The sequence below is a fragment of the Triturus cristatus genome, chromosome 10 (genome assembly GCF_964204655.1).
Source record: "Triturus cristatus chromosome 10, aTriCri1.1, whole genome shotgun sequence".
NCBI classification, from domain to species: Eukaryota; Metazoa; Chordata; class Amphibia; order Caudata; family Salamandridae; genus Triturus; species Triturus cristatus.
In genome coordinates, this window is record NC_140593.1 from 833,649,276 (window position 1) to 833,670,753 (window position 21,478).

At 49.2% G+C, this 21,478-nt stretch overlaps 1 protein-coding gene across 1 annotated transcript in view; it reads right to left on the reverse strand.

Annotated features, from left to right (window-relative positions):
• The window catches only part of NLRC3 (NLR family CARD domain containing 3), an 820,465-nt gene that overhangs the window by 670,710 nt on the left and 128,277 nt on the right, over positions 1-21,478 (reverse strand). Inside the window, exon 2 of the mRNA XM_085630169.1 lies at positions 18,781-18,962. Within this exon, the coding sequence (XP_085486295.1) occupies positions 18,781-18,790 (10 nt within the window). The 5' untranslated portion in view covers positions 18,791-18,962. The remainder of the gene's footprint in view (positions 1-18,780; positions 18,963-21,478) is intronic.

Here is a 21,478-nt window from a genome sequence, read left to right on the forward strand (position 1 = left end):
GCGGGGCTATTAGGATCAGGTGGCAAGGTTGTCTCCTCATCTTCCAAAGAACCCGAGGTATGAGGGGTATTGGAGGAAAGGCGTACGCAAATAGATTGCACCAGTTTATCAAAAGGGCATTCCCTTGTGATTGCTTGTGGGGATGCCAGCTTGCGTAATTTCGGCATTTCCGGTTCTCCGGCGTGGCAAAGAGATCGAGTTGCGGACGGCCCCATAGTTGGAATATCCTCTCTAGAGTGGGTTGGTGTAACTCCCACTCGTGGGTCGACGAGGAGGACCTGCTCAGGGAATCCGCTAGGACATTGGATACTCCTGGCAGGTGGACTGCCGTAAGCAAGATCTGATGACTGAGAGACCAGTCCCAAATTCTTTGAGCTAGCCTGGAGAGACTTGGGGATTTTGTTCCGCCCTGTTTGTTGACATAGTGCATACAGGTTGTGTTGTCTGTCTGTATTAGCACTGACTCTCCTTGGAGCAAAGGCAGAAACGATTTTAGAGCCAGAAAAATCGCCATGAGCTCCAATTTGTTGATGTGCCAAGATCTTTGATGTGTGGACCATCTTCCCTTCACAGAGAGATCCTCCAAATGAGCGCCCCATCCTTCCAATGAGGCGTCTGTTGTGAGTGTTCTGTCCGGTGGCAGCGACAGAAAGGACATGCCTTCCGTCAAGTTGGCTGGAATTGCCCACCATGCGAGTGCTGACCTTATCTGATCTGTGACACATATCATGTCGTGGAAAGATCCCGTTACCTGACGCCACTGAGCATCCAGAGCTTCCTGGATAGGACGTGTCCTCAGCCGGCAATGAGGGATCAAGGCAATGGATGATGACGCCATCCCCAGAAATGATTTTAATAGTCTCACAGAAACTGACTCTCTTGATCTGATCAGAGCCACCAGTCGCAACATCTTTTTGAGACGCTCCTGGGAGAGGAATGCCTTCGCTGACACAGTCTCCAGAGTTGCGCCCAGGAAATCTCTTTGTTGGTGCGGATGAAGTTGGGATTTTTCCACATTTACGGACAGGCCTAAAGAGCGAAACACGTTCTGGCACAGAAGAGTGTGTTGTCGCAGGTGAGTGCTTGACTGAGATTTCAGGAGAAAATCGTCCAGGTATGGAAATATTTGCACTCCCTGGAGGCGCAAATACGCTATTACTGGAGCCAGTACCTTCGTGAACACTCGAGGGGCTGAGCGCAGGCCAAATGGTAACACTTTGAATTGGTAATCGTGTTGACCCACTCGAAAACGTAGGAACTTTCGATGCCGCTGTAAAATAGGGATATGAAAGTAGGCATCCTGGAGATCTATAGTCGCCAGAAAATCTTCCTGCAAGAGTAAGCGCAAGATGTCTACCAGCGTCATCATACGGAAGGATTGGCTCTTTATATATTTGTTTAGTGCTCTTAGATCGAGGATGGGCCTCCACTCTCCGTTTTTCTTTGTGATCAAAAAGAACCGGGAATAAAAACCTTTTCCCTTCTGAGACACTGGTACCAGTTCTATAGCTCCTTTTTGCCTTTAAAAGTCGGACTTGATGCAACAGTTCTTTCATGTGAGCTGGTGGCGGTCCGGAGGGTGGAGTGGGAGGAGGGAATTTGGTGAATTCTAAGGCGTGTCCCTTCTTCACAATGTCCAAAACCCAACGGTCCTTTGAGATGGAGGACCATTGGGAAAAGAACAGAGAGATTCGACCTCCAACCTTGTCTGTCCGGTAAGAGTCACTGTCTCTTTGATGCGGATCCTCTGTATGAAGATTTTCCTCTATATGACTTGGAGGTTTGCTGCCGTGATGTTTGCTGTTGCTGTCCATAAGAGTAACGGTTGGACCCTTGATTGTAAGGTTTGTATTGTTTATTGTCTCTTCGAAAACTTGAGGAGGTGCCGCGTCCGCGTGCACCACGAAAATTACTCCGCTGAAATTGTAGCTGTTTCAGTGTCTTTCTTTATGGACTGTAGAGCTTCATCGACGTGGCTCCCAAATAAAGACTCGCCGTCATATGCCATGTTTAGGATCATAGACTGAACCTCCTGACGAAAGGATGTAGATTTTAACCATCCTTGCCTACGCAGAACAGCCGCTCCGGCAAGCTGACGGAAACCCATGCAGGCGATGTCCACTGCACAATCGATTATTTCCGCCGATGCCGCTTCTCCCTCTTGGAGCAACTTCATTGCCTCCACCTTAGATGGCTCTGGTAACTCCTGAACCACATCCGAGATATCAGCCCAAACTTGTCTGTCATATCGTCCCAGGATGGCCAAGGCATTAGCTGCTCTAACCACCGTAGAGGCCATAGAAGAGAATTTACGCCCTATGGCATCCATCCGACGTCCGTCACGATCCGGAGGCGAGGTGATAGAAGATGCCGGATTTTTCGCCTTACGTTGCGCTGCCTGCGTAACGACCGACTCAGGTTTAGCCTGACCCGTGAGGCATGCTGGGGTTCCTGTTGGTGCCTTATATTTCTTTTCCAATCGAGGCACCTGAGCTGGCAAGGTATTCGGTGTCTGCATTAATTTCTTGCCTTCTTCCCAAATAAACTCAACTATGGGAATAGCATGAGTCTGTTTGTAGGGTTGATTCTTGAAATCATAAAGGAAGCAATCTTCCTCCCTGCGCTCCGTTGTTAACTTAAAACGGTGTGATGCCCTTTCCATCAGTTGGTGAAAATTGGCTATGTCCACTGGAGGTGAATCCCCTGTTACTATCTGTGAGGGGGATGGTGTTTGTGCCTGGTAATTGTCCCACTCCGCCATATCATCATCATTGTCATCTACATCCCCATCATCATCTGGGATTTCACCCTCTTCTGGGTCCTGAGGGCCTTCCTCTACAGGCTCATAATGAGGCAACACCCTTTCCGGAACCTGTCGTGGAGGTACAGGCGGCATCTGTGGAGCAGGATTTACAATAGGTACCGGTGGAATAATTGCTGGAATCACCGGGGTTGACGGAATCTCTGAACGTTGAGGGGATAGAGGGAACCGTTGGTTGTAGTCGTCCAACATGCGTTGGAGATTAGTAATGAGCGACAGAGGAAGAGTCGCCGTTTTATGCTTAGGAGGGGCCTGGTGTATATATACCGGATCCTCATCCTCACTACTGACATCCTGGCACTTAATAACCAAGTCGGATGGACTTTGTGCTGTTCCGAAAGACTCTGGTAACCCCTCGGATTCCTGATCCGAATCTGTAGCGAATAATGGTGAGGGAGGCTGTGCAACTCCCAAAGGAATATTATGTTCCTGGCTCTCCGAGCCCACAGTAGGAGGTAATGGTGTCCAAGAAACTTCTTCCCTTCTTGTTTTCTGGGTAGTCGCCACACCGCGTATTCGTACCCTTACGAATGTCTGTGGGGATGTACTCGTCGACGGAGCCGTCGTCGAAGGAATGATGGTCGACGGAATTATCGTCGACGACGTCTGTGGCAACAAAATTGCCGTCGTCGGATTCGCCGTCGACGGAGCCGCCGTCGACGGAGCCACCGTCGACGGAGCCGCTGCCGACGGAGCCGCCGCCGACGGAGCCGCCGCCGACGGAGCCGCTGCCGACGGAGCCGTCGTCGAGGTCTTCGTAGACAAGGCTTTCGTCGACGGAACCATCGTCGTCGGGATCTTCTTTTTCTTCGCCGACGGAATGGGCGTCGACGAGCTCGACGACGTCTTCGTCGACGACACAGTCTTCGTCGACGGAACCTTTACCTTCTTCGTCGACGTCGAAGTAATGGGCACAACAGAAGTCACCGCCCTTGAAGAAGTGATGGTAATCGTCGACGAGGATAACGTCGACATAACGCTCGTCGACGACGAAGCAGCTGACGTCGTCGTCGGGGTCACCGTCGACGAGGTAGAAACAGCAGATCTCGTCGACGGGAGCATCGTCGACGAGGCTGACAAATTTTTCCCCGAGGAATGGGAAGTAGACGCCTCAGCAGCCTGAGAACAGTGTCCCATAGGCGACAAAGCAGTAGGTGAAACCACAAAGGTGGCAGTTGTCAGAGGCAAAGCCAGCTTCTTTTTCTTCAGGAAAGGAGATGGTAACTCCTGCACACTACTGCGCTTAGAGGCTGGTTGAGAACGACCAGAAAAGAGACTTTCCACATCAGAGAGAGGGTTATCCTTGTCTTTTAGTCTCTGTAGCCATAATAGCAGGCGGCCTTCTCTGTCCTTTAGAGTTTTTGTAGAGAAAGTTCTACAAAACTTACATTTTGCCACCTCATGGTCAGGATATAAACAGTAAATACACTTACTGTGTGGGTCCTCAGAGAACAAACGCAGTTTTCCACATGAAGAACATGGTCTAAACAAAGATTTCTTACTAGAAGACATCCTCACTGACAAAAACTGAGCAGAGCTCAGGGAGACTCCCTGTCACACGACGTGCGGTAGAAAATCTGAGGTGAGAAGCTCTGAGGAGAAGGTTCTAGAGAGGGGCTGACGCCTGATTGGCTGGAGTTCGGACTTACATAATGACAGAGATAGACTACAAAGGTCTTTTGTCTCTCTCCATTGTATTCCTATGGAGTTTTTCTCTTATAGGTTCACTATGTGTGTTTTACACCTACATGCGCTAATTATATGATTACTTATGTATATATTTTATTATATATATATATATATTGCTATTTTATTTACCGTGGGACTCCCACTCCGACGACGGGGAATATTCAAGCATGTGAATCTATGAAAGACACCCTAATACTGGAGAAGTGGTGATGCGCTGATGTTGAAATGGTGCTGCGTTGGTGCGGAACTGCTGCTGAGGTTGGTCTGAGCTGGTGCTGAGGTGTGGCTGCGCTGGTGCGGAGGTGGGGTTGTGCTGGGGTGCACTGATGCCGGGGTGGTGCTGTCCTGATGCTGAGATGGTGCTGTGCTGATGTTGAGGTGGTACTGTGCTGGTGTGATGCTGAGTTGATGCTGCACTGGTGGTGTTGGTGCACTGATGAGAAGGTGGTGCTGTGCTGATGATAAGATGGTGCTGTGCTGATGCTGAGGTGGTGATGTGGCGGCACTCAGGTGATGCTGAGTGATGGTGAGGCGGTATGAGTGATGCTGAGGTGGTGTTGAGTCATGCAGAAGTTGTGGTGCTGGGCTGGTGCTCATGTGGTGGTGAGTGAGGCTGAGTTGGTGCTAATGCTGAGATGGTGCTGTGCTAATGGTGATATGGTGCTGTGCTGTTGCTGAGGTGCTGCTGCGCTGGTTGTGATGCACTGATGCGGAGGAGGTGCTGGGCTGATGCTGAGATGGTTCTGTAGTGATGCTGAGGCAGTGCTGCGCTGGCGCAGAGGTGGTGCTCTGCTGGTGCCAAGTTGGTGTTGCACTGCTGGTGGTGCACTGATGAGGAGGTGGTGCTGTGTTGATGCTGAGATGGTGCTGTGCTGATGCAGCGCTGTGGTGGTGCTTAGGTGATGCTGAGGTACTGTGAGTGATGCTGAGGTGGTGTTGAGTCATGCTGCTGTGTTGCAGAGCCATGATGAGGTGGTGGTGCTGCACTGGTGCTCAGGTGGTGCTGAGTGATGCTGAGTTGGTGTTGTGCTGAGCTGATGCTTAAGTGGTGCTGAGTTGGTGCTGAATTGCTGCTGAGGTGGGGTTGCGCTGGTGCTGAGGTGGGGCTGCACTGCTGGTGGTGCACTGATGCGGAGGTGGTGCTCTGCTGAGATGGTGTTGTGCTTATGTTGAGGTGGTGCTGGGCTGGCGCTGAGATGGTGCTGTGCTGGTGCTGAGAGGGGGCTGCACTGATGAGGAGGTGGTGCTGCACTGATGAGGAGGTGATGCTACCCTGGACCCGAGTTGGTGCTGCGCTGATGCTGTGCTGTGGTGGTGCACTGATGAGGAGGTGGTGCTGTGCTGATGCTGAAATGCTGCTATGCTGATACTGAGGTGGGACTTTAATGGTGCTCAGGTGGTGCACTGATGCAGAGGTGGTGCTGTGATGATGCTGAGATGGTGCTGTGCTGCTGTTGAGGTGGTGCGCAGGTGCTGAGGTGATGCTGCGCTGATGCTGAGTTGGTGCTGCACTGGTGGTGGTGCACTGATGAGGAGGTGGTGCTGTGCTGATTCAGAGGTGGTGATGTGGTGGTGCTCACGTGATGCTGAGTGATACTGAGGTGGTGCTCAGCGATGCTGCGGAGGTGCTGAGTGAGGTTGAGGTAGTGGTTAGTCATGATGGGGTGGTGCTGAGTCATGATGAGGTGGTGCTGGTGCGGCGCTTGTGCTCAGGTGATGCTGAGTTGCTGCTGTGCTGAAGTGATGCAGTGATTCTGAGGTGGTGCTGCGCTGATGCTGAAGTGATGCTGCATTAGTGCTGAATTGCTGCTGAGGTGCTGAGCTGAGGTGCTGAGCTGGGGCTATGCTGGTGATGAGGTGAGACTGTGCTAGTGGTGATGCACTGATGCAGAAGTGGTGCTGTGCAGATGCTGAGATGGTCCTGTGCGGATGTTGAGGTGGTGCTGCACTGGTTCACGGGTGGTGCTGCACTGGTGCTGCGCTCATCCTGAGTTGGTGCTGCACTGGTGGTGGTGCACTGATGAGGAGGTGGTTCTGTGCTGATGCTGAGATGGGGCTATGCTGATGCTGAGGTGATGCTGTGCTGGTGCTCATGTGATGCTGAGTGATACCAAGTTGGTGCTGAGGGGATGCTGAACTGGTGCTAAGGTGATACTACACTGGTGCTTAAGTGGTGCTGTGCTGGTGCTGAGTTGCTGCTGTGGTTGGCTGCGCTGGTGGTGGTGCACTGATGCAGAGGTGGTGCCGTGCTGATGCTGAGGTGGTGCTATGGTGGTGTTTAGTGATAGTAAGGAGATGCTAAGCTGGTGCTGAGGTGGTACTGAGTGACGCTGTGCTAGTGCTGAGATGTTGTGGGGGTGCTGAGTCATGCTGAGGTGGGGGGCTGCACTAGTGCTCAGGTGGGGCTGCACTGGTGTTGGTGCACTGATAAGGAGGTGGTGCTGTGCTGATATGGTGGTGCTGTGGTGATGCTGAGGTGGTGCTGAGTCACGCTGAGGTGGTGCTGAGTCATACTGAGGAAGTGGTGCTGCGCTTGTGCTCAGATGGTGCCGAGTGCTGCTGAGTTGATGCTGTGCTGATGTGATGCTGCACTGATGCTGAGGTGGTGCTGCACTGATGCTTACGTGGTGCTGCGTTGATGCTTAAGTGGTTCTGCGTTGGTGGCAAGTTGATGCTGAGGTGGGACTGCGCTGGTGCTGAGGTGAGGCCGTACTGGTGATGGTGCACTGATGCAGGGGTGGTGCTGTGCTGCTGCGGAGATTGTGCTTTGCTGAGGTGGTGCTGCACTGATGATGAGTTGGTGCTGCACTGGTTTTGGTGCACTGATGGGGAGGTGGTGCTGTGCTGATGCTGAGATGTTGCTGTGCTGTTCTGATGCAGTGCTGTGGTGGTGCTCAGGTTTGCTGAGAAATAATGAGGTGGTGCTCAGTGATGCCCAGGTAGTGCTGAGTCATGCTGAGGGGGTGGTGCAGCGCTTGTGCTCAGGTGGTTCTGAGCTAGTGCTCAGGAGGTGCAGAGTGATGGCTGAGTCATGGGGAGGTGGTGCATCTCAGTGTACAGTGGGCTTTGTCATATACAGTCCTAATTGACACACAGTGGGGCCTATTCACAAAGGTAAATTTACATGTAAATCAATCTTCATGTCCATAATTACTTAATCACTACTTTTGATTATTTATCGTTTCATAGTGAAATCCTCTTTGACCGAACCTGCAGCATCTTTTTCGAACTGGAACCCACAGGGTCCCCGGTGCCTCCTTGGCACTCAATTCCTGGCCACCACAGTGCCACTGGTGATGCGGCTCCTGTGCTGATTGTTGGTTCCTGCAGTGCTGAGCCTAACCCCTGGAGCTATGCTCCCACAACCAAGTGTCCTGCTCGTAAGCAGCCCCTGACCAAAGGCCCCCGTAGCCCCATTGGCTAACATTGGGCTCCTGCACTCAGCACCAGGATGCCCCACTGTCACTGGTGGTGCAATTTGAGTGCCTACCTGAACCTTGGTTCTAACACCCAAAAACTATTCTTGCAGGTCGTTTACTTACTTGCAAATCAATACCCTTCTTTTCTCCATGGGAACCAATGTTGTGATGTTATGTTCCTAACAATTTTCTGTCTCGAGTTGACTTTTGTATGAAAGAAAAGTAAGTATATTGCAAATCTGAAAAAGTCTTACTTACCTTGTCTTGTAGGATCCACAATGTGATATCTAGGCATATCACCCAGATGTAATCTAAATGTAACGCAGAAGTAATCAAACGTAATTTCTCTGTAATTTAAACTGTTTTAAAAGCATATACAAACCTGTAAAAATTGCATATCCATTCCCAATTGCATTACCTTGTAAAATGTTTCAATTGCAAGTACATTTTACCTTCCTGTGCTAAGTCCTACTTAGTTCTCGAAATAAAACATAAGTATACCTTTTTTTATACTTACCTAATTGGTCTGGATTCTGTCTCTGAGTGTGTGTTACCAGTTCTTGATTGAGTGAATACACTAAATGCTTACCACCCTCCTGATAAGCCTAACTGTGCGTCCACACTACCACAAAGAGAGCTGTTGGTACATGTCTGATTTAGCCTCTGCTATACCACCGGGGACTACCTGGACTCTGTGCACACTATACCTTAACTCTGTTTAATATAATATACATACAGGTCCATAGGGGGTGACACATGGGTCATGGTGCCGTGAACTGCCCCGATTTTAGCAGCTACAGCCAGGTTGGGGTTCTTTATAGGATCTTCTGTCAGCAGCTTGAAAACAAAAGCTCATTACCAACGCTATAAGGAACAATGAAAGATGGGGTGAAGTAAAAGCGAGAAATGAAGGAAGGGTGAAAGAAGTAAAGGTGAAAGTAAGGAAGGGTATAAAAAAGGTACGAAGGGTAATAGGATGAATGGATGTTGAATGAGTGGATGGATGATGGGTGAGTGAAACGGTGGGTGAGTGGATAGGTAGATGGACAGGTGAAAAGACAGCAGAGTAATTGGAAATCTAAGAGGATAGATGGGCGAGTAAAAGGATGGCAGGTTAAATGGAAATCTAAGGGAGGGAGTGGGTGGATGGACAAAAAAATCATCTGATAAACTAAAGGCTTTTTTGATGGATGTAAGAAGTGGATGGATGATAGATGAAAAGTGTGAACGGATGGATGGAATGGCGATGGATGGTTGCAGAGACTCCGAGTGATAGATGGATCGTAGAATGAATGAATTGATGAAGTAAATAAATGTGAAATAATTACATCCACAGGTGGATGGAAGGTGCATGAATGGGTAGATGCTTGGATGAAAGAGACATGGGAGCTTTTCTAGGAAGGGCCAGGCCCACTGCTTTGCTTGCTTGGTGTCTTCAAAGCCTTAGGTCAAAGTGTGGGGGGGGTATTTTCATTTTCTGGATACTTACTTGGTTGGGGTCCTAAGAGGCGCTACTAAGTGGCAGCCAGTGAAAGAAACCTGAAACATTTAAGATCGAGTTTAGGCAGTTGTGGAGAGACCAAACCCAGACTTTGAGAACATCCACCATTTAATGACTTTTGAGGCTTTAAAGTGGAAGTTGCTTGAGATCCTCATCCTTCCATTTTTAATGATGGCAAGATGTTTCCACAACCAGAAAATCATTGCCTGATTGAAGACAAAGGGCCTGATCCTCAAAGCCTTTTGCTCATTTATGTTCAGCTTTAGAGAAGTTGTTATCAAAAGCTGAAAGAGTAAGCATATGTTATATGGCACAGGGTTAAATATTGCTCCAGTGTCTGGAAGGGATCTTTACAAGGCGCGGGACCCCTTAAAAATGTTGAACGTTCAAGAATTTTTTTTCTTTCAACCTGTTCCCACTCTTGAATTGGTTGTAGATTGACTCCTGCCAAGGGAAGGTGCAATTCCCTTCTCAGGCTGCGAATGCCACTGAAACACCATCAGAATTGGTGAGGTGTAGGTAAAGGATTTTCTTCACAAGGGACAATATCCGAGAAAAAAAATACAAGTGTGATGGTATTTCCCCATGCACAGTTGTACGCCATCTACAGTTGCATATTGTGCAAGGCCTTCGTGTGGTCATGTTTTTCGAATCCACAACAGATACCTCATGAATTCTCAATATTTGTAAATCTGCACTCACAGGAGGGTGTAAACCTGCTCGTCATCTTTACAGATATCTCTGAGAAATGGACCAAAGGCTGACCGGCTAGAACCGCACATGTCCCCCCACCGCCTCCCCTTTTATGATGTAAGTGAAGCCTGTGCACTCAGATGTACTACTGGATTTAAGTCATCATCCTTCACACTGCAAAGGAAATCTCAGCTTGACTCCAGTGTTTTGTTATCTAACCTTTTAAAAGGAGCATTGAGGGAGGTTGACCTTAGTCTGTTTTCAGCAGGTGGTATTTCCTTTAACCCCTTCAGCGCTGCGCGGATTCCCCCGCGGTGCTGAAGGGTTCGAGCGCGGGCGGGGCCATGACGGAACGGTTCCGTCATGAGCACAGCTCAACCGATGCTCATGACGGAACCGTTCCGTCATGAGCATGAAAGGGGTTAAATATCTCAACGAATGCATTCTTTTTTGTCAGACCTATCTGTGGTCTTGAGGCTTTGGCCTTCTAATGTAGCTGAAATAGACATGCTAGAGCCTATGTGCTGCATATTTTTTAAAGATTGCCAGTGTGAGAAAGTACCCGCTTGGTTACTGCTCTGTGTGTGGAAAATAAGGCATTGCTCCCAGTACTGTACGCTTAGGGCAGGCCAAGGCTTGGGCTGCATGCGTACAATAGTTCTTGCAGTGATTTTGGTTTGGATACGATTAAGATTGCTTGGCACCGACAGGCCTAGTTTGTTTTTAGTACTACTGCTTTCTGAAAGGCTTTGGTCTTTTTTTATAATTAAGAGTGCATTATATCAATCAATTCTGTATTGTATATCCTTACAGGTAAGCAGGTGGACAGAATGTTCTAACTTTATGACGATACAGACATATTTGTAATAACGGGGCAGTGGGAAATGCAATGCAAGGTGGACAAAAATCCTAAAGACTGATCTATGAAATACCAGTGTAGAGTCATGGATGTAGGGCAGGTAACTGATGAGGGGCACCAGACGTTTAGTGGAGAGGTCTTGGAGGCCACTAAATAGGAGCTGGGTCTTAGAGTTGCACTGAATGGCATCAATGTAGCTAATGTGTAACAAAGATGCTGGGGAAGGAAGAGATATTAAAAAGTGATTGTGTTACCAGTGTACACATCCGAAGCAAGGGTCCAGCTGGAATACGTCCATGCTAAGCGTTCAGATGGCTTTAATGACACCAACAGTCAGCCCAGGACTTGGAGCTAACTGCACTTTTAGGGATACTTTTTTAATGCACAAACTTGATTGCATTTTCATTAAAATTAGGCATTACAGGAGAATTACTTTTCAATGAGCATGTATTGCAGTCAGATCAAAACAATAGGATAAGTATACATTGCCATGGGTTTGGCATTTAATCTCCGTCTCCGTCATGCCAAGAAGGGAATAAAACAAAGATTAAGTAATATAACCAACCCCCACACGGATTGTAAAACAATCAAAACCTGATGTGTCACCAAAGAACTGTTCTATCCAATGTCCTAGGCGAAGTGCATATGCGTGTGTGTTAAAGTCCGGATACGGACTTAGTAGATTTGTTGGTGCTGGAAACTTTGGAGCACACAATAACACAAAAGTGCAACTTACGCTGGACCCATGTCGTCAGCCCCCTTTGCCATAGTTTCACATCAGAGATCTGAGCCTTGTTCTTTAAAGCCCTCCAATATCATATCCAATTCCATAGAGTTGGGAGTTTTAAGCAGCACCCTGTATTCCTCTCGCCTGAAAGCTGCACTTTCTGCAAGACCCAATGATGGACCTTCCCCTGACAGTCCTACACCCTTTGGGCCGACGGGGACTTCCAGTGTTTTGAGCAGGTGTTTCACTAGTAGTAATTCTAGATTCGTGGATCACACTCCCACCTTGGATCCTTTAGGTCTTATGGGCACTTCGTGTACAGTGTTCTTAGTTATCCCAATGGGCCTGCCTTGTGACCTCGCCCAATGCTTCTGATATTCCCGCCCAGTAGCTTGAGAGTTGTGAGCAAGCCCACAGCATGTGAATCTGGTCTGTCCCGTGCACATTGCAACAGAGACACCCCAAGGACACCGTGGGGTACATCTGGTTAATTTTGTGTGGCATTAAATATGCTCTGTGTAGTAGGGCAAATTGAATGAATTTGAATCTCTGGTTCCAAGGTACATTTTTGGGGTATTCTAGATGCAAGCCCACTCCTTTTTGGAGTTCCCTAGCCAAATCCATCTCCCACCTGCATTTCAAGGAAGCGAGTGGCACCATGAGGTGATCCCGGAGTCCATTGTACAGCCATCACACCAAGTGCTGACTGTGCCCCATTGTGTGCAGCGCCCAGAGGAGTTCATGGGCAGAGGAGTCCCATCTGTTCCCTGCCCAATATTTCCACATATATCAAAGGATACTAGCATGAATGAGGGCTAGGGAGGCTCAGGAGACTGATTGTGTATAAAACCCCCGAGGGTCATTAGGGAGACATCCGCAAATAACTTCCCCACCGTATTGACCCCACCTTGCTCCCAGGGTTCTAGTCTACATCTCGTTAGGGTGCCCGAGGCGGTAGGTATACCTCGCAGGGGAATATTGGATGCATAAGGCACCTGGACTGACATATATTTCATCGCCAGTTTCCAGTACGTCGTCACAATGCGCAATAGTTTTTTTTTTTTTTTTTTTTTTTTTTAAAACCTTTATTCGTGCATATTAAAAGAACAAATACGGGCCTACAACCTTCAGACCGGCCACGATACGGTTAAGCACTGATACAAACATTACGGCCCCTGTGCTTCAACGGTCAAGGTTAGCAACGATTTATGAAACATACACTGGAGAGATCCTTGACCCCAGGGAAAGGAGAAGTGAAGGTTAATTTTAAAGTTTTCAAAATAAGTTTATCAGGTAAATAGTCAGTGAAGAATAAGAACCAAGGAGATTCGAGTCCGCACGATATCTTCACCACACGGGAGAGCAGCAGCATCATTAAAACAGCAATGGAAGTAAAATCGCAGGCAGTGAGGCAATGCAGTTATATAACAGGATAGTCACATGAGCAATTACGTACCCCTCCAGTGCCGCCCCCACTCAGTCAACCCCCCACCCGGACCCAGAATCGAAACAAGTATAGCGCAGAAACATAAAGAGAAAAAAGGCCCATAGAACTAATTAGAAACAGTAAGTTACCCCCCCACCCTACACCAATGCGGAGGCTACGGCCTTCCCCCCCCCCAGCATAGTGCCTGTCGCCCAATAAACCCGAAATATAGACAAGAAAGAGAGTAAGAATAAAGTAAAGAAAGATAAGAAAACAATACACCTATATTAAAGGGGGTGAGAAAAGAATAGGACTATTCTAATCTAAACTCCCAAAAAGAAGAAGGTGGGGAGGAGCCTACGTATCATCAGAGCGCCCTAAACCATCGGCCATCTTTGGCTTCCATACACAGAGAACCCACTACCCCAAAAGCGGTCGTGTGAAAATGAATTGTCACAACAATTTAGATGAAGGAAGACAAATCGCGACGAATGCGCACAAAGTACACATACAGTTCCAGTCCCAGTCCAGCCCCTCCGTGAAACCATGGCGATATTAATCAGTCTAGCCCTGGCCCGATCGCGGGCTTGAGATTAAGCCAGCCCCTACATGAAGGCCCCGCATCCCGTGCAGACAAAGACAATATGGCCGTTTGGGAGAAGATGGTGAAGTAGAATCCCAAAATGGCCGCCGACCATCTGTAGAGGTCCCTTTGTGCACCACATAAAGTCCAGACATGGCATGTAGAGTACAGGAGTTCCACAGAAAAGAAGCAGTAGGCCACCGTGAACGATTCCTCGAGGATGTTAGGTGTTGCTCAGCTGGATACTCTTGCAGACGCGGTGAGGCAGGCAACAATGAAGCAGGCAGCAATGAACGGGGAAACAAAGTATCCGCTGTTAAGCTGGAGAGCAATTGATCCTGGGTGCCGGGAAAGCCAGATGCAGGCACCAGTGTAGCACGATCACACACAGCCGTTGCGTCCCCGCAAGAGGACAAAAGCACTGGCAGACCCACGCCGTGTTGATGACAGACGGAGCGCTCACGGCCCGCAGCCGACAACAGGGAGTCAAACTGCTCACTTAGCGCCTGGAGGCGAGCAAACATTTGTAAAGGAAAGTCCCACAGGACGGCCAGTACGGAGCCGCATGTCAGCGGAAGCTGCACCCCCACATCGGCAACAATCCGGGACGGCACCGTGGAGCTGGTGTCTGGTGGAGGGAGGGCGAAGCGGGCAGCGGGCAAGACCGGAGTATCACCCCCCAGCCGCGAGCAAGCAAACAACGCCATGTTTTACCGCCGGACGGTACAATGGCCAGGGGGGGGGGTCGTAGCAAGGAGTCAGTTCCCCTCAGGTCTGCGCCGCAACCGGGAAAGCCAACAGTCGCCTCCCTTCCCTCGGGTTCACTTTGCAGCCGACTAGGCAATAGAAGAAGGGGGTCGGCAGCCTCCCACAGCGCGGTCCACAGATCGGGGCAGGAGACCCGCCTCACCGGGGCTTACCTTACAGCCCCAGCCCTTCAGGCGCAGGGTGCAGGAGGTGTCTGGCCGTCCCTCCCCAGGCTCATCTGGCGACAGTCCGTGATGTTAGGTGAGGTCGGGACCGCGGGGCTCGGATTTGCGCTAGCGGGTCTGCGGAGCTTCCTGGGGGCCGGCAAAGGCCACAATGGAGCAGGGGTCCAGGGCGGAGAACAAAAGCACCAAAAACTCCGGCATCAGGGCGGGCTGAGACTTCGGGGAAGTGGCGGCGTGGACAGCGCGTCGTCGTACACGTTTCACCTCGAGAATCGGCAAGGATAGGAATCAGGATAATAGTCCGGGGCCAAGGGCCGACGGAGCCGGGCGCTCAAGCGTCTGCTCCGGTCGCCATCTTGGCTCCTCCTCACAATGCGCAATAGTAATGGATGTGTGGGCTGCGACTGGGCATCAGGGCATAATAATCTGTGTAACTGGCCACACTCTAGCTGAGCTTCAGTATGGTCTGTTTCGGTCGGGTTACGACCAGCTAGCCAGTATGCCAACCATTGCAGTTGCCTGGCATTGCAGTCAGCTTTTAAGTTTGGGGGCTCCCATCCCTCCCCCCTTCTGTTGGCAGTTGTAGTTTCGGTAGGCTGATTCTGCTGCTCCCCTGTCCCCATTCTAAGTCAATCAGTATAGTATTCAATAGCTTAAACACCCTGGCCAGTACTAAAATAGGTAAGTTCAATAAAGTGGTACAACAGGCCTAGTAGCATCACCATTTTCACAAGGCCAGCCATCCGGCCACAGAAAGGGGTAATGTAACCCAGAAGGTCACCTGAGATTTTAGTGCAGTGATCGTACTTGTGAGATTATCTTCCAATAAATAAGGGACGTCTCTGTATACTGAACTCCTGGATACCGAAAGGTGCAAGGGGTCACTGGATTCGGAGAATTGCCGAATTGAAGTGTGTACATGCCGACAAAGGAGAAAGCACACGATTTGTCCACATTGAAGCGGAGACCAGAGAGATTTCCAAAGGTGGACAAAAATTGGGCCACATCTACCGTTGCCACCCAAATATATTTAAAATACAAGACCATGTTGTCTGCATAGAGCATAGTATGTACAGCATTGCCTATGGGCATCCCCCGGTGTCCTCCCTCTTGTTGAATCCTTTGAGGTAGGAGTTCAATTGCCAGTATGAAAAGAAGGGTTGAAGGGGACACCCATGCCTCGTGCCCTGCCATACCAGGTAGGTATTGGATATGTATGGACCTGTTCGAGCGCTAGCCGTGGGCATAGTATAAAGCAGCTTGACCCCTTTAATGTAGCCTGGGGTTCTGCACTTTGTGGGATATATAGGTTTTCTCATGTAAATATGGTTTCAAACCCCTACCCAGTAAAGTGCCATTGGTTAAAAACCACAGACTGTCAGATGGTGTCACACGTAACATGGATCAACTTGGCACTTTGCTCCTAGTCCTATAAGCGATATCTGCAAAAGGGTGAAGAGTGATTGAGGGTTTGCTGTCAAAATGGAGTCTATGAAATGGAGAAGAGGCTCAAAAAAGAACACACTGAAGGCAAAGTCGCATGGATTATATGATAGTAGCCATGGCAAGCATTTTGCAGTGGCAGCCATGGCTTGTGGGGTGATTCCATTGTCCTTGGTCACAATATTCTGTTATCACGAATGAAAGAAGAGGCAACTGTGTCCGCTATCGTAAGTAGTTGGTTTGTCTACTTCTGAGTTTAATAGGCTTCTAGTGTGCTTGGACCTAGACCCTATGAGCCAAATTATGATAGTAGACCAGGACTGTTGTTTACCTCCAGTGATTTTCAGCATTTATGTGCAGCCTTTCCATCACCTTTAGTGAGCCTGAAGTTTCTTTTTTATACATATGCAGATAACACAAGGGTGCTGTTTAGGTTGGCCAAAATTGCATGCCATTCACTCTTGAAAGCATAGAAACTGTCTTAGTATTACTGACTCCAGAACGAACCACTATAAAAAAAAATATGTACATGTACAGTTTATTATTGTCTATGGTACCGGTGGAGATGCTGTGCATTTACTATCATAGATAATTAGGCATATTATTTCTTTCCATATAAATCTATAATATTCAGATTTTTATACTTTCAAACTAACAAGTCACTTGTTGAGCGTTATACTTCAGAGCTGCAATTCGTTTGCGGTCTCAGGACTCAAGTCTGAGTATTAGCCGCTATTATTTAGCCATTCAAAGTTCAGCTGAACCACACACCCTTCCCCTTGACCCCCAGATCATATAAAAAGTTTTAAACACCTTTGCAGTAGACCTGTTTTTCTGAAGCCATGCTCACGTCTATATCTGTTTTCATGTATCTACATAACACAGGGAAGTGTATGCCACCACCCGCTCCCATTACATTTGGCATTATGTCTCGCCACCATCAAGCCAAAGTCGCACAGTAGTTTCTTGTATATTGGAGTGGTGTTGTCACTTGAAGTACCCAACGATAGGGGTCTTGCCTCATTACTCATGGAAATTTCGGCCAGTTCTGAGAAACATTTGTCGCCATCCGGAAAAGGGTTGCATACGGGAACACAAACATACAGTATAGAAAAGGGTTCCAACCTGTCCACTCCTTCTAAGGCAGTGGTCAGACCCAGGCCTACAGAATTTTACAATTAGTGTTAGTTTGTTGCATATTTTATGTAATGTTTTGAGTTGAACCAACCTGAATTTTGCTGTGATCGCAGCTTGTCTTGAATGTTGAAGAGCTTCGTCCTGAACAGAGTGCTCCAACTCCCTAGATCTGTTGTCAGTTTTTCCATCTGCTTTTTCATGGTATCAAGCTAAATATGTTTATAGATGTATACGCGTCAGATATCCGTTATTTACACAGTGCCACTACCAAGAGCTTTTTTCTAGTGGGTATTAAAAACCTACATATCAATGTAATTGCCGTGAAGCCTGTGGGCTTCACAGACTCGCATACTTTGACTTTTTGGTGTCTCGTGAAGTACTTTCCTCCATGGCAGGTCTACCAGAACTGATCTGCTTTCTAATCCCCTTTACTTTTCCCCCACCTCTCTCCATGCTCCATAGAACTTGTTCTCTATTGTTTTTTAATGTATTAGTAACTGATGTAATTTGGAAATCACGTTGTTTTCTATGCTATGTTTATGCTCCAGTAACTTATATAACCCTGTAACCCACTGTATGTCTTCCTCGTGTTAAGAGCTCTGATACCTCCGGGTCTAGCCAGCGCTATATAAAACTTTTCAAATATACTCACCTCGGTGCCCGAGCAACGTTGTCCGATGCCCTGTGGAGCTGTCCTATGCAGCTATAGAGGAGTTTGGCTCTGGTTCACCCATCGGCTGCCACCTACCCAGCCGGACATCAGACATTGTTTTTCCTCGTCTCCTCGTTGTGTTTACTACCTGCACTCCTTACCCCTGTTTTACCAGCGCAACCTTGGCTGATGCCCGGTGGAGCTATCCTATGCAGCTACAGAGGAGTTTGGCTCTGGTTCACCCCTCGGCGTCACCTACCCAGCCGGACATCGGACATTGTTTTCCTCGTCTCCCCTTTTTGTTTCCTACCTACATCCCTTACCCCTGTTTACCATTCCCCCTCTACCTGTCACTCCCCACAAGTCGTATGTCTTGGCTATGCTACGCGCTATTAACTCACATTTCCATGTAATCTCATCTTTTCCTCCTATGTCTATACTTAGCTCCTGTAACTGATGTCATTTTGTTACCTGTAACTCGTTGATCCTCATGTAAAGCGCTCTGATACCTCCGGGTCTAGCCAGCGCTATATAACACTTTTCAAATAAACAAATAAATAAAAAAAATAAAAGTATGAATTTACATGTCTCCACCCCTCAAACAGAGGGTGTATCGAACTTTATGAATGCAAAGTTAATAAAGCCAAAAAGTTCCCAAAACCACAATATGTGTACTCCAGCTCAAAGGTGGAGTAAGTACAGCACCACACATGGCCAAACACTGGTACTGCAACAACCTGCCATGGAAAAGAATGAAGGCAAAAATCCTATAGGGAATATGTGATAAGTTACATTTTTGACTTTAAAAAAAATATATAAATCAGCATAATTTAATGGCAATAAATTATGTATAATATAAAATAAATATTTTATAATAAAATATTTTAATAACTTTCACCTTCCATCATGTGCTACGAACTGGCATCAGTTTTGGAATGGAATCATTCACTGTATGCCCATTCACCACACCCTTGGCACAATGGATGCCATCTGGATCAATGGCCCATTCAAACCGTCTGATGGGTTAACTCTGTGAGAGCAATCGGGGTAGCAGCCATTGTCTACCCCTTCTCCATATTCCTGTGGAGAAAAACAAACATTGTTAGCTGGAAAGACCAAGTCTTTAGGTGAAAAATAAATCGTATTATTGGCAGAACTATTTTTAGAATCTGAACAAATTGAAACACATGAGAGCTCAGTGGTTCGTAAAACAGGTGCATTTACAGCAATAACAAACAGTAAAGATAAATATGCAATAAAGTACTTCCTGCTATACATTAATTGAAAGTCATGAGGATTTCGGTGAAGATATGCAGGAACAAACCAAAGGCTGTGTTCTTTTAAAAATTCATGGAACTCTGAGATGACTTGCAATATCCATTTAAAGTATGGATGGGGGCCATCACTCTTCTCACAAATCTTTAAAATGTTTGGCTTATTGCTCTATCATTAGAAAGACGTGAAGAGTGAAAGCGGAGTCTGTAGTGTGAAATTGAACACGCCAAAAAGCAGTTCGTAATTTGTTGCAAAAACATATTACATTTAATATAAATCAGGTTAAAAAAGGTTGTATGTCAGAATAAGATTCGTACTTTCCTGTAACAAACTATGTGCAAAAAAATAAACAAGTTTGCATGAATCGCACTTTACTGCTGATCCCTGTTCATTTTTGAATATCGGATCACAAAAATGAATGCTGGTCCCCGGGGAAAGCAAAGTCGCAGACTGGTTTTATCCCGGGGTCTTTCGCTCAGGGGAGGACCAGGTAGGGTCAAGGGGTGGAGTTAGGGGGTGGGTATAAGAGCGCAGGGGAGGAAGGCGACTTCCTCTTCCTGCGCTCGGCACCATTGGGAGGGTTTAGTCAAAAGGAGTGTAAGGGTAGCTAGGACATCGTGCGGAGGACGGTGCGGCCGATATCGGTGCAGGCGGCGGAGCGGTACAGTCGCGGTGAGCGGAGCCACTGGCCAGTGGTTTCTGCGTAGTGGGTACATTATCGGAGACGGCATGTCGGGCGTGTCACCTGACGAGGTGAGGAGGGCATTGCTGGTTCTCGGGCGCGCGGGCCGGCAGGATCTCCTCTGGCCCGGGGTGTTGGGAGAGGCGTGGGTGGGGTTCGCGAGGGCCCCGCGGGTGGCTTCAGCAGGGGTGGCGGCGGCGGTATTAGCATGCCAAGAGGAGCTGCCGCCTGGGCCGATCGCGCATGCAAGGGGGAGGGGCGCAGGCAAGAGAGAGCACGCTCGCGGAGGCCGGCGGAAGAGGCTGCCTCCGCGTCTCTGTTTTCCCGAATTGGACTTTGTTGAGCAGGGGGGGCACACGTCTGCGCAGGCGCCCACCGGGGAGCTGCTTATTCAGCCCAGTGACTGCACTCGGGTAGGGGGGGGAGGGGGGCGTCTGTGCCTGATAAGGAGCCTGACTCAGGAGTGGTGATTCTGGATGCTGCTGGGGAGGAGGGTGGGTGCGGGGGCACACATTCGGGCCTAATGGCGAGAGGTGGGGGCATGGGGGAGGCAGGGGTGCACATGGGACAGTATGAGGATGCCCCCATTGATCTTTCCAGGGGTTCGAGAGTGGCTACCCCAGTTTTGTGCGAGGGTGAGAAGGGAACGCCTGGGGTTTCGGTGTTGGGGGCAGGGAACAGTGAGGATCTTGGCCTGGATGTGGCCACGCGGCCTGAGCCTTTGCGGCTTGATTGGGGGTTGCAGGGCTACCGCCTCCCCTCCACTCCCGAGTTGGGCACGGCTTGCATGGGAAGATAGAGTCAGGGAACACCGTATTTTGGAGCAGCTGACTGAGGCGAGGCGGGCGGATCTGGGTGCGTCTCGGGGGGGGCGCGTTCTGGGAGGATGATTTTGAGGGGCCACCTACTCCCACTTCAGAGGAGGAGAGATGGGCGGAGCAGGAGGAGCCACACAGGGTTACGAGGGGTAAGAAGGTGAGAGAGGTGAGCCCCAAGGGGCCACGGTTGCAGGTAGGGACAGCCAGGACGGCGTTGAGGCCTGATGGTGCCGGGGCCCACCCAGGTTGGAGTGACCTGGGGGGTGGGGGGGAGCTAAGCCGGCGGAAGTCGGTAGAGTGCGGGGTGGCCCAGCATAGCGCAAGACGGCCCCATGTTGCCGGCAAGAAGCAGCAGGGCGGTGTGCGGCGGCCATCCCTCCGGCGCGGGAGCGGGCAACGGCGTCGTGTGTGTCAGGAGGGCGGGGGTCGAATGCGGCGAGAGGTTAAGGTGTGAAGAGAGCAGCGAGAGAGGTGTTGTGGGCGCCTGTGGGGGTGGAGCCTGAAGTTGAGTTGGACTATGATGAGGAGAGTGAGGAGCTTGAGGATGGGGAGGTGAGGGATGACGATGACGGACTGGGCCAGGGGAAGAGCAACAGCGGCCTTGGTGTTTTGCAGGTCTCGTGGCAACAAGCAGGGAAGGAGAAGGCGGAGACACCCAAGGCTTCTACATCCAGAGGACGGCCCAGAGAGCGGCTCCCATCGCTTGCAGGTGAGGGTTCTTGCGGGGCAGCTGGGGATGGGTGGCCGAAAGGGGGTAGGAAGAAAGCATGTAGGTCGATAGGTGTTGGGGAAGGGTCAGTGAGGGAGGTCGGGGGGTGCCA